Source organism: Saccopteryx bilineata, chromosome 4 (assembly GCF_036850765.1).
Source record: "Saccopteryx bilineata isolate mSacBil1 chromosome 4, mSacBil1_pri_phased_curated, whole genome shotgun sequence".
Lineage (NCBI taxonomy): Eukaryota > Metazoa > Chordata > Mammalia > Chiroptera > Emballonuridae > Saccopteryx > Saccopteryx bilineata.
The window spans coordinates 134,727,050-134,740,192 of NC_089493.1; the positions used below are offsets into that span (position 1 = coordinate 134,727,050).

At 35.5% G+C, this 13,143-nt stretch overlaps 1 protein-coding gene across 2 annotated transcripts in view; it reads left to right on the forward strand.

Moving 5' to 3' along the window:
• The window catches only part of AFF4 (ALF transcription elongation factor 4), a 105,604-nt gene that overhangs the window by 29,329 nt on the left and 63,132 nt on the right, over positions 1-13,143 (forward strand). For both annotated transcript variants that reach the window (XM_066278337.1, XM_066278336.1), the window contains exons 2-4: positions 4,069-4,195; positions 7,017-7,799; positions 9,530-9,574. In XM_066278337.1, coding sequence (XP_066134434.1) covers positions 4,073-4,195; positions 7,017-7,799; positions 9,530-9,574 — 951 coding nt within the window. In that variant the 5' untranslated portion in view covers positions 4,069-4,072. The remainder of the gene's footprint in view (positions 1-4,068; positions 4,196-7,016; positions 7,800-9,529; positions 9,575-13,143) is intronic.

Consider the following 13,143-nt stretch of genomic DNA (forward strand, 5'->3'; position numbering starts at 1 on the left):
TCATTGATTTGCTAATGGCCCACTTTGCTCTATAAATAAAGCAAGATGCCGTGTTTGGGTGCGCTTTGTTCTTGCCAGCAGCAATTACAGAGCCCTCCCTACCCAATATTTTCTTAATTCCGCATTGTTCCCACTTAGGACCTGGAATTACTGCTGTGCTGGTTCATAGCATGTGCCCAGATATAAAAATAAATGTAGTTACTCTATTATACCATTTCATTACAGAAATACCACTCTTTTTGTTAACATCATTATTTATTGTTAACACATAATTATATTATTTTTAGATAAATACACTCAAATAAAATGGATCGATTTCTCAAAAAGAAGGGTGATACTGAAGAATCCGATAGTGGAAGTGAGCAAAAGATAAGTGTAAATAAAATAGGACTTGAAGGCCGACGAGCAGAATTTAGTTTATAGTTTTTTCCATCACTTAACACTGAACAATACAATTGGATTAGAAACCCATTCATGGAAGCTTCAAGGGATTTTGGTTTAACATTAACAGAAGAAGAAGAACTAGCAGCTATGTCCACTGATAGTGGATTGATGATTAAACTAAGAATTGTCTCTTGAAGTGTTTTGGATTTCTATAAAAGAAGATAGTGGCAATATCTAAAAAAGCTTTGAACATTTTACTACAATTTTCAACATCCTATTTATGTGAATTAGGATTTTCTACCCCCAACACAATTAAGAGTAAAAAAGAGGAATTCTTCAATGTATTGATGAAGAAATGAGAGTTCGCCTTTCAAATATATGCCCAAACATTGAAGAAATCACTAGGACACATCAGGCTCATGTTTCTTATAAACACAAGAATGAAAAAACTTAAGACATTTTTGCTGAGACCTGCCGACTTAACTAAATCTTACTAAGAATGTATCTATCTATATAAAAAGATAACATTTTTGTCTTTTTTTTTTTTTAACAGATACAGTGAGAGTCAGAGAGAAGGATATAGATAAGGACTGACAGACAGCGACGGAGAGAGATGAGAAGCATCAATAATCAGTTTTTCATTGCAACACCTTAGTTGTTCATTGATTGCTTTCTCATATGTGCCTTGACCGTGGGGCTACAGCAAACAGAGTAACCCCTTGCTCAACCCAGTGACCTTGGGTCCAAGCTGGTGAATTTTGCTCAAACCAGATGAGCTCGCGCTCAAACTGGCAACCTCAGGGTCTCGAACCTGGGTCTTCCGCATCCCAGTCCGACGCTCTATCCACTAGGCCACAGGCTCATTTTTTTATTTTTTAACCCCTCATTTTAAAAAATTCGAAAATGCCTAACTCAAAAAATGTAACATAAAAATGTTTTTTAATGTCAGAATAAATTTAATTTTGTCGTATTTATTTTGTTTAATTACCATAAAAGCACACTTGGACTTTATATTTGTTTCTTTAATATTTGACTTATTATAACATATTTATTAGAAATTTGTATATAGTATGCCTACAATTATTTGTAGGATTTTAAATGTGCCCTGACTTCAAAAGTTTTGAGAACCATTGGTTTATGAAAACAAAAACTTTTTTGTGATTGTGTGATAGTGAATTTATTGTGGGAATCATACCTATTTTTTGCGATAAACGTACTGATGTTTCTTGCATGATTATTTTTGTGTTGTTGAATATATAAAATTAAATCATAGTTAAAAAAAGGCATTTCTGTTTTCTGAAATTTCAGTAATTGAATTTAGGAAATGTAAGAAAGTCGTTAATGTTAAGCCTAATCCGGAGGGACCCGAAACATTGAAGACACGAACAAAAGTCCGTCGATTACGTACCAAAGCTTTATTGTCTAGCTTGGCCAAGCGGTGGCAACTCCGACAGTGGTCTGAGGGAGAGCTCGTGCTGGCCCTTTGTTCTACTTAGTTTTTATAGTTTTTAAGTGGGAAGTACAGAAGCAAAAATTGCAATTAGGAGCCCCTTACCACTATTGGTTATAGTCATATGTACTTTAACATAATAGGACCACGTTCAATTTGCAAGCCATACATTATTTTGGAGAAAACAAAATTTACAAGTCAACACAATGGCAGAAAGATGTCTCTTTATATATTAAAAGGCATTCCTATATTATCTAGTGTTCATCTGCTCTCTGTCCAGAGTCACACGTGTTAACTACACGCATTTACACAGGAGAGGTAGTTTCCGTAGAGACAAATGCCCGCAAATGGCTCATAGTTATAAGAAAAGGTTTATTTTGGCTTCTCTCTTCCTGCACCTGGCTAGCCATTCACCCCTTTCCCCACAGGTGTGGTGGAATGTCTGGGGATCCATGTTTTCTTCCCCTTTGCATTTACATACAATACAATGCCAAGGGCTATCCTGGTTATGCCAATCACACAGTACAGAGACTATTCTCACAATTTCTCTGCGCACCTTAACCCAAATTAATAAAATGTTCTCCAAGCCTCTTAAAATATTAATATTAATTCTGTAGTTTTTGGTTCCTTACAACACCTGCGGGTGAAGTGGCTCAGTGGCTCCTCAGTTAACATGCTTTTTAAACACTCAGAAATAACTTTGTGTGCTGTACAGCACCGTAGCTCAAGAGGTCTACTTGAAACTTGATTGTTAGTGATACACAATTATTTGTTGTTTCCAATGAGCTGGAGGAGAATATTTTATGGTATTTATTAAAGAAAGACTCAAACACCTTTCTGTGGTTCTATACGCTTCTAAGTACTAGGCAGACCAAAGGAAGCACACACTGTTTCTATACCTCAAAAAGCTTATATTCTTGTCTTAAGTTTATCAGAGAATTGTACAAATAAGAAACAACTTGAATACATAGTATTTAGGACACTTAGGGCATTAAAAAAATACAAATCGCAGTCTTTGCAAGGTACTAATTATGCAAATAAGGAAGTTTCTCTTTGCTTGTACTGTTCTAACCACTTACAAAAGTTCTCAAGAGTATGTTGGTTTTGCTGTCATTTTAATTTTACAGTTAAATTTTCTCCAATCTTTATTGACTTTAATTTTCTGACTTGGTGTGATTTATGATTCATAAGTCTGGAAATGCTGCACAAGTTTAACCTGATTTTTCCCTTTGGCCTCCAAAGGACTCTTTAAATTTTATTTTTTAATTAAAACTAGAATAGACGGTTTCATCTGTCTCCAGAGAAGTGTGTTGCAGAGTGCCTGTTAATTCTTCATCCCAGGGTTTTAAAACCCTTTTCATTATCTACGTATTTAACCAAAATTCTTGCTGCTGTTAATAAACTATTTTCCTTAGTTTATTCTTAAAGAAAACACAGTGTACTCTTATGATTATAGAAATGTAGAAATGATACCCTCAGTTTTTTTTTACTGTAAAAGACTTTTTCAACACAATTTTGACTGCTGTTATTAACCCAGTTTTAGATTCTATTGCTGAAAGCCTCAATTTTGCCATTTATTGAGGTGTTAATTGAAATATTAATGTATTTAGAGCAGAAATGTCATTTTTTAGGGAATCTAGAGCAACAGCAAAGCTGAGGTCAAACTGCCTTAAGGATGGACACGAAGGAAGCTGTGTTTGGGACAAAAAGAAATTGAGATAAGGTAGATGCAAAGTAGAGAAAAAGCACTGCACCCTGGGGGTTGGGGGTGGAAGTGGGAGTGGGTTGTATGCCTCTAATGGCAAAGAATAGTTAGATTTCTGAAGAGGAAGCCACAGAAGGCTTATAGGAAATACTGTTAAGGATTTGAGTTTATGTACTACCTTTCCTCTGAATGTATAAGTTTTAGCTGACTTTTAAAGCTGTTTTTTTTAAAAATAAATTTTTATTAATGTTAATGGGATGACATTAATAAATCAGGGTACATATATTCAAAGAAAACATGTCTAGGTTATCTTGTCATTAACTTATGTTGTATACCCCTCGCCCAGAGTCATAAAGCTAACTGTTATTGATAAAAACCTTTGCCAAAACCCAGCTTCAGCACTATGCTGCTTGTTATTTGGAAGTCGAAAGGGAATCTCCGTTGGAAGTGTTAAACTGACAAAATCAGTGCAGAACATTTAATTATTTCTTTTCTTTTTGTGATGTAAAGATTGTATTTCTTTCTATAGCAACATGAACCTTGAAGACCGGAATGTGCTGCGTATGAAAGAAAGGGAAAGGCGGAATCAGGAAATTCAGCAGGGGGAAGACGCCTTCCCACCTAGCTCTCCTCTCTTTGCTGAGCCATACAAAGTTGTAAGTTGTCCTCTGAATTTTTTTTCCCCAGTACCTTGCCATTTTTGCTTTTAGAATGTTTAAACTTGAATTTTTATATACAAAAGAGTTATATATACTGTTTAACATATTTTTCTTTAAGTAGAGATGGGGTAATTTTATTGGAATATAACATGCACATAGAAAAGTATACAATTGTGTTATAGCTGAAAGAGTATTCACAATATGAACAATCTCATAGAATCAGTAACTACATCAAGACATAGAGTATTAATTACTAAGGCCCTGAAGTCACCCTCGCTGCTGACTTGCTGTCCCATAATTTTGAAAATGTGATCTGGATTAGCTTAAACATTCATGTTTATCTATAATCCTTGGCTTTCACCTTTCTAAACCTTGAACTAATTTAAAATTTTGTGAATCATTGTGCGTTGTCTGCTGTTTCCTAGGTCCTTTGGGTATCACATTAATCAAAGAAGAAGAATATATTTTATAGATTCTTTTGTTTCTCTCATCTTTTTTTTCTTTTTCTTTTTTTTCTTACTTGGTTAACTAAGTTTCAGTGGCTTATTTATGTTTGAATAAATGTATCTTCATGCCTGACCAGTGGTGATGCAGTGGATAGAGCATCGACTTGGGATGCTGAGGACCCAGGCAAGCTCAAGCTGAGGTCACCAGCTTGAGTGTGGGGTCGCTGGCTTGAACAAGGGGTCACTGGCTTACCTGGAGCCCCCTGGTTAAGGCATGTATGAGAAGCAATCAATGAACAACTTAAGTGACACAACTATGAGTTGATGCTTCTCATCTCCTTCCCTCCCTCCTTCTCTAAAAAATAAATAAATAAATGTATCTTTGTTATCAATCTGTTTTTTTTCTGTTATCACATACTAAGTTCTTTGATTTTCTAATGTATTTATTGATTAACTAATAATATCAGATTTAGATTAAAGCATATTGTCAGTAAATGGAACCAGTTGCTATGTTTATAACTACCATTGTGTTTGATTTGGGATTATATAAAACACTGATTGGTACCACTCTCTGTTAATTCTAATATAGCTGTAGTGGCCACAAATGTCTCTCTAATATTTGACTTTGGGTTTCATCTGTACTATTTTTACATTTTAAAGGCTTATACATGTATAATAGCTATACTACAATGTATAGCAACAGTAATGACCATTATTGGCATATAGAATGAGATTGAGAGTGTTAGACATTTTTCTGATGAAGTAAAAATTGAAAAACATATTGGGGTTTACCCTTACAACATTTTGGTGTTTGTTGGAACTGTGAGAGCTCTAAAAGCCATGTATTCAGAGCCTTATAGGACTTTTAAAAACTGATTTTGAGAGAGAGTGAAACATCAATTCGTTGTTTTGTTCATTCATGCATTCATTGCTTGATTCTTGTATGTGCCCTGAGTAAGGGTTGCACCTTCAACCTTGGATACATATACATATATACACACATATATTTGTTTATTTATTTATTTATTTTAAGCATGACAGAGACAGACAGGAAAGAGAGAAATGAGAAGCATCGATTCTTCCTTGCGGCTCTTATTCATTGATTGCTTTCTCATGTGTGCCTTGACTGGGGGCTCCAGCTGAGCCAGTGACCCCTTGCTCAAGCCAATGACCTTGGGCTTCAAGCCAATGACCATGGAGTCATATCAATGACCCCATGCTCAAACCAGCAATCCCTTGCTCAAGCCAGATAAGCACACTCAAACTAGCAACCTTGGGGTTTTAAACCTGGGGCCTCATTGTACCAGGCTGACACTGCACCGTTGCCTGATCTGGCAAGGATTTTCTAATTAAAAGCAGTCATATAGACATCATTTATATGAGTGTAACACAATACCTGGGATTTGGAATTAGGGAGTAAAATCAAGCTCCTGTTTATATTATAATTACATTGTAATGAATTGGATTTTATTTCTAATCTTGATATTGTCTATAAATTGCTCTATACTTCTGTCTTATTTAATAGGGATCAAACTGATTTTCAAATAATTTAAAGTCATTATTGATTCATGCCAACCTCAAAATAAAGTAGTGGAGGCTTAGCCTTGATTTCCTTTTTAATGTAATTGGTAAACTTTCTTTCTTCCATGTGTATAATATGACAAGAGTCCTAAAGCTTGTAGACATCTTGGACTTTCTTGTTATCAAAGAATAATTCTTGGAGTTTAAAGTATGTACTGTTGACTTCAAATGCTGGAGCATTTATTGGTCAGAATTAATAGTCAGGGTTTAAAACTTATTTATTTAAATTTAATTTATTAAAGAAGATTTAAAACTTTTATCAGTGGATTTTCCATCCTTAATTTGTTGCTGGGACTTTTATTAACTTGGTCAAAGTAATAGAGGAATTAAAATGAAAAAAACAGTCAGTTGGGTATAACTTGTTTTAGTAAATTTTTGTTTTTGCTTCTAACAATAATACTGAATTTTAAAGAATATGTTTCCCTAGACTGCCGGTATATGAGTGTTGACTAATCTGCTGACCCGGAACTTAATTACATAAAGGGAGATTACTTTTCCTGCTTTTCAAAAGATTTTCACTACTGTTTCAGTATATTTATTGGTGAAATTTTGATTTTTTTCCCCTCCTATAATCTATTATACATATTTGTCAGTGTCCTATAGAATATTTGTGTTTTAGCATCAATGTTTTTACTAAAAATTATATATTTGGAGGTTGCTTTGAGATGTTAACCTTAAGATAATGAGGAAAAACCCTCTTCAGTTGAAGTTTGAAAAGTCAGTTTAGAAGGATCTTTTATTTCTAGTTATGCTAATTGTATACTTATATTTTACTCTTTTTTTTTTTGTAGACTAGCAAAGAAGATAAGCTATCAAGTCGTATTCAGAGTATGCTTGGAAACTACGATGAAATGAAGGATTTCATAGGCGACAGATCTATACCAAAGCTTGTTGCAATTCCCAAGCCTGCAGTACCACCAACAGGAGATGAAAAATCTAACCCAAATTTTTTTGAACAGAGACATGGGAGCTCTCATCAGAGTAGCAAATGGACTCCAGTAGGACCTGCACCTAGCACTTCTCAGTCTCAGAAACGGTCCTCAAGCTTACAGAGTGGACACAGTAGCCAGCGGACCAGTGCAGGTGGCAGTGGTGGCACTACCAGTAGTAGCCAGAGGCATGACCGTGACTCATATAGCAGTAACCGAAGAAAAGGCCAGCATGGATCAGAACACTCCAAATCACGCTCTTCTAGCCCTGGAAAACCCCAGGCTGTTTCTTCATTAAGCTCCAGTCATTCCAGGTCTCATGGGAATGATCACCATAGCAAGGAACATCAGCGTTCCAAATCACCTCGGGACCCTGATGCAAACTGGGATTCTCCTTCCCGTGTTCCTTTTTCAAGTGGGCAGCACTCAAATCAGTCTTTCCCACCTTCATTGATGTCAAAATCCAGTTCAATGTTACAGAAACCCACTGCCTATGTGCGGCCCATGGACGGACAGGAGTCCATGGAACCAAAGCTGTCCTCTGAGCACTACAGCAGCCAACCCCATGGCAACAGCATGTCTGAACTGAAGCCCAGCAGCAAAGCACATCTCACCAAGCTGAAAATACCTTCCCAACCACTGGATGTAAGTAACACATTTAGAGCTTTTAACATTGTGACTATGGGAAGCAGATTACTATGAAATTATAATTGAACTTGAACTCTTTGTTTTAATAATAATAAAAGTTTAAAGAAAGACTTGTGATCAAATCCAACCAAAATGGATCCATAGAGCTGTTAGCTTCCCCTCTTGGAGGGTAGAGAAAATGTCATGCACTGTTTAAAACATTAAAATGACAAGTCGGTTATAGAATAAAAGTATAACCTATGAGTATCCTAGATTCTCTCTTTCTAATTTTATTAAATATACATCTTGTGTTCTTTGGTTAAATAAATTGTAACTCCTCTTCTAATAGTGATACTCATGAATGAGATGTGGGCCCTGGTTCACTGTGGTAGATGTTGGGATTTTTTTCAAGGCCTTGTAGATGGTACTATTGTATGATTTGGATGCCATGATTCTTTTTCTCTGATTACACTTAAGGTTTCAGGCAGCTGCTTCAGACTCAGGGTGGTTTGAAATTTACAGTATTTTATAACTACATACCAAACATGATATATAGAATAAGCAAAGAAGTAAGCATTCATAGCAAAATTGCTGAATTTTTCTTTTAATGTAGTTTTTGCAGTAAAAAAAATTTTTAAGGTAATGTTAGTAGCTGAAAATCACAGCTCATAGTGTAAAACAGTAGGGACGGGGTCAGGTATAGGTAAAATACTATTTTAAGAATATTTAAAATCTTTCTTGGGGCTTTGAAAAACTTATAGTTTGTGGCATTTGTCATCTAATTACTCCTCTCAGGGGAGTAAAGTGGTAATTGTTCTGTCTTCAAACAACATGATCCTTAGAATTAGACTTCTGTTCAAACTTTTGCTCTCTTAATTCCTGTTTCTGCCTTAAAATAAACAACTTCCACATTTAAGAAAGGCTATATAAAATGTCCATTATGTTTTATACAAGTAATCTTTCAATAATACTGGTTTTATTCTGTTTATGTGAAATGATATATCTCTATATCATGGAATACTTTGCATGTAATCTTTAAAATTTTTTGAAAAGCTATTCACCTGAAAAATTACATTTAAAAATTATTTCTAAGTACAAGAAAGATATTTTAAAGCTTTTGAAAAATACTGTTTATAAATCATGTGCAGGCCCTGGCCGGTTTGCTCAGCGGTAGAGCATTGGCCTGGCGTGCAGGAGTCCCGAGTTCGATTCCTGGCCAGGGCACACAGGAGAAGTGTCCATCTGCTTCTCCACCCCTCCCCCTCTCCTTCCTCTCTGTCTCTCTCTTCCCCTCCCACAGCGGAGGCTCCATTGGAGCGGAGGTGGCCCAGGCGCTGGGGATGGCTCTGTGGCCTCTGCCTCAGGCACTAGAATAGAATGGCTCTGGATGCAACAGAGCGAAGCCCCAGAGGGGCAGAACATCGCCCCCTGGTGGGCGTGCCCGGTGGATCCCGGTCGGTCGGGCGCATGCGGGAGTCTGTCTGACTGCCTCCCCGTTTCCAGCTTCGGAAAAATGAAAAAAAAAAAAAAAAAAAAAATCATGTGCAATTCAGTGATTAAAATTCTTATAGTTTTTGAAAAATTTGTATTTAAGACCAATGATTCTAATTTATGGCGTTCTGATGTGCAGTAATAGGATCATAAGTACTTCTTCAAATTGAATTTTGTTTCTAAACATGTTGTCGACTGTGTGCAATAAATGATAAATCTAATGACTTCAAATCTAATGTGTTTTCTTTTTTCTTAAGGCATCTGCTTCTGGTGATGTGAGCTGTGTGGATGAAATTCTTAAAGTAAGTTGTGTGTTTTCTTTTTACTATGTTAAGCTCTCTCGTGTAATTATGCTTTGCTGTTCTCTTCCCCTCTCCCCCCTCTATTTCACAAAGAATCTGAAGCAACAGATTGCTCACATGTATAACTTGATTATGTCCATCAAAAATAATTGACTCTACTCTGCTTATATTCATATTTAGGTTCTAAATCTCTCGGTTTGTTTACTATTTGTGCTCATAGAGAAGTTTTTGTTTTTAAGTAAAACAAATTTCAGTCTTAACCATTTGCCTTAAAAAGAGGAAGAAAACAAATGTAACTGTACTTTCTTAGGTTTATCTGTTAATAAACAGAAGTGCTGAAAAACTCAAAAGTCAAACCATCATATTGAAAATAGCTGGCTTTGTAATTCATTTGTACAATATATCCTGATCAAATCCTATACTGAAAGACCTCTGAATACTGCATATTTTGAGTGTTTTTAATAGAATATATTTAAAATTGACTCATGACCAAAAAGTATATATTCCTCCATTGGGAAAAGAAAAAGTCTAGTGAATTAATGAGTGACAATAACTGTTTTTGATTCAATTAAGAAAAACCATCAGAAACATATTACTTATACTTTGTGTAAAAGCTCCTAAATTTTTGTGTCTGTACTTGCATTTCATTATGGATACTTTTGAAAGACTACTTGCTTGGCTTTCTCTTTATTCTCTCCTTTCCTTTTCGCCCATTGTAATCTCTCTCTTACCTCTACCATCTGCTGAATCTGTTCTGTAAGATCATAGGATCATTTGAGTTCTGTACTATTTCCACTGTATTTTTTAAAAATAATTGATTTGCATGCGCACAAGAGAAAAACATCAATTTGTTGTTTCACTTATTTAGGTATTCATTGGTTTCTTGTTTTTTTTTAATTGAATTTTATTAGGGTGACATTGGTTGATTCTTGTATGTGCCCTGATAGGGGATCAAACCTGCAACCTTGATGTATCAGGATGACACTCTAACCAACTGAACTACCTGGCCAGTGCTTCTTTCCACTGTTTTAAAGAATTTTTATTTTTTCCTTCTGGAAACATTCTTCCTTCCTTGACTGTTGTTATGCTTATCTGTTTTTATATTTCTCATTCTTGTCTCATTCTCTGCCTTTGGGAAACCCTTGTGTCTTCACCCTCTTAAATATGGGTGCATTTTCTAGCCTCTCCTTTTTGCTCTTTTACTTGCCTTTTTCTCCTTTTTTTGTTTTGGCTTTTATCTATGAGACAGCTACTCAGTCTTTCTTGTTTGCCTTGGTCTCCTTTGGATTTTGGTTTATATCTCTCAATTGCTTTTTAGCTGGGTCTTCGTTTGGAATTCTCCCTGATTCTTCAGACCCAACATGTTTAAATTTTTATCAGGTTTCCTTCCATTAATAGTACCTCCAAAAAATAAAATAGTACCTCCAATTCTCCCATGCTTATAAGTGTACAATCCCAGTTATCTCATTTCTTTCTCTCATGTCTTATTTAGTCACAAAACTTACATGTAGGCTTTGAAAATTCCTTGAAAAGCATTCATTCCTTTATTTCCATTTCACTATCATGAGCTTCAGTAATTGCTATGAGAGTCCTCATTCTGCCGTTCTGCCTGCAGTCTCCCTGCTCATCTCTTTTCTGTATTGCTACTAGATTCTTTCCCTCAATCCTTTATCTTCATAAATTAATATGATTTCTAGAAATTTTCAGTGACTCTTTAAGACCCATACAAAGAATAGTGTCCAAATTTAACATTCCAGACTTTCCACAGGCCAGTGCTAACCTTTCCCACCACTGATTGGCCAAACTGGTTTCCCTAGCCATACACTTTCTCACACTTTCTCCTTTTTTATAGAAAACTTTCATGTAATGTTTTTTTCTTTCCTCGTCAGTTACTACATATGGATTCTGTCATTTTTCTTAGAATCCTAATGAAATTCTTCCTCTTCTATCAGACCATCAGAGACCACAGTGATAAACTTTCTTTTGATTTTCAATATAGCATTCATTTTTCAGTTGCCATATGTATAAAAATTCTAAGGAAATGCGTACTTTCCCCTAAATCCTCAAAATTGCATGGCATTCTAATATGTGGAAGAAATAATAGATTTTCTTATATTTAGTAATTTCTTGGCTGTTGCTGACAATTTATTATACATTTTATATATACAGGGCGGGATATGGCCTTGGGTATAATAGGTGCTCAGTCATTGGATGATGGGAGTTAAATGGATTTTCTACTGAGGGTATTTGTTATTTGAGGTGTAAAATGCTAACACTGAAAACCTGGGGTATATGATTTTCTGTTTTCTTTCCCCTTCCCTGTGTGCGGTGGGCAAGGAACTTCAGGTCTGAATTCCCTTCAGGTTTTCTTGGTATTTGTAGTAATACTGTTTCTAGGAACAGACTTAAAGAGAAAAAAGTGGAAAGTAATATGTTTTTACAGTAAAAATAAGATTTTTTAGTTTAAGTCTTACTAATTGAACAATTACTATGTGTCTGGTGATAATGATGCTGTTGCACCCTTGGAGCTGACATTCTAGATCAAGAGGTAGGAAATCAGCTATAGAATATTATTTCAGTATGTGAAATGCCAGTAAAAAGTAAAGCCTTGTAAGAAGATAAAGGGCAATTAGCATGCAGGAGACTCTTCTAGGAGTTCAAATTGCAAAGACTGTATCATGTGCCGTTGCCTTTGCTCCTTCTGTCATTCTGTTGCCTAAAGATAGCTACTGTTAACTATTTTCCAGAGATTTTTTTTATTAGGCCATAGACTATGATTTGTGTCTGTCACTTAATAATATACTGTGGACATCATTTCATATCAGTATTTGATGTTTCACTATATAAATGTCTGGTAATTTATTAATTATTCCTGTGTTGTTGGACATTAGGTTGCTTCTATTTTTTAAGTGTGAGCTGCTTGAACATGTGTTTTTATGTAACTGTGTGGGTATAAGCTGTAAGGTAAATTCCTAGAAGTTATAACCTTTATTATAATTTCTCTGTATACCTGATGGTTTACTTTGAGTAACACTCCCCCCTTATTCCAAGTCTAATATCTCTCTTTCTCCTGCTCCCTTAACACACACATTGTGACCTTATCCAAACCTCCACTTGGACATACTTGGTATATGATTAGACAGAGGTATGAGTAAAATCAGACTTATGTCCTTGCTTGTTTGTCTTCCTGCTCATATGCTTTTGGTATCTCTCTTCTGATTTTCTTGACCCAAATTTCCTATCAGTGAATAGGCTCTGTGGCCAGTAATTCTGTGTTCATTACTAAGTGTGTGACCTTGAGTAAATAACTTAACCTCTGTTAGTTTCATCCTACATAGACTTAGGATAATAATTGTATTTACCTCATAATGTCATTGTGAACACTATGTGAATAAAAGATATGTAAAACACTTAGCATAGTATCTGGCCCATTTCAGGTACACAACAAATGTTAGCTGCTTCCCTCTTCCCACTTCCACAGCAAGCTCTTCCTCAGCATTTTACTATGTGCCTTGTAGTTGATTTCAGGCTGGTTTCTGTAACTATTCACAGGTTTCATCATCTTAACT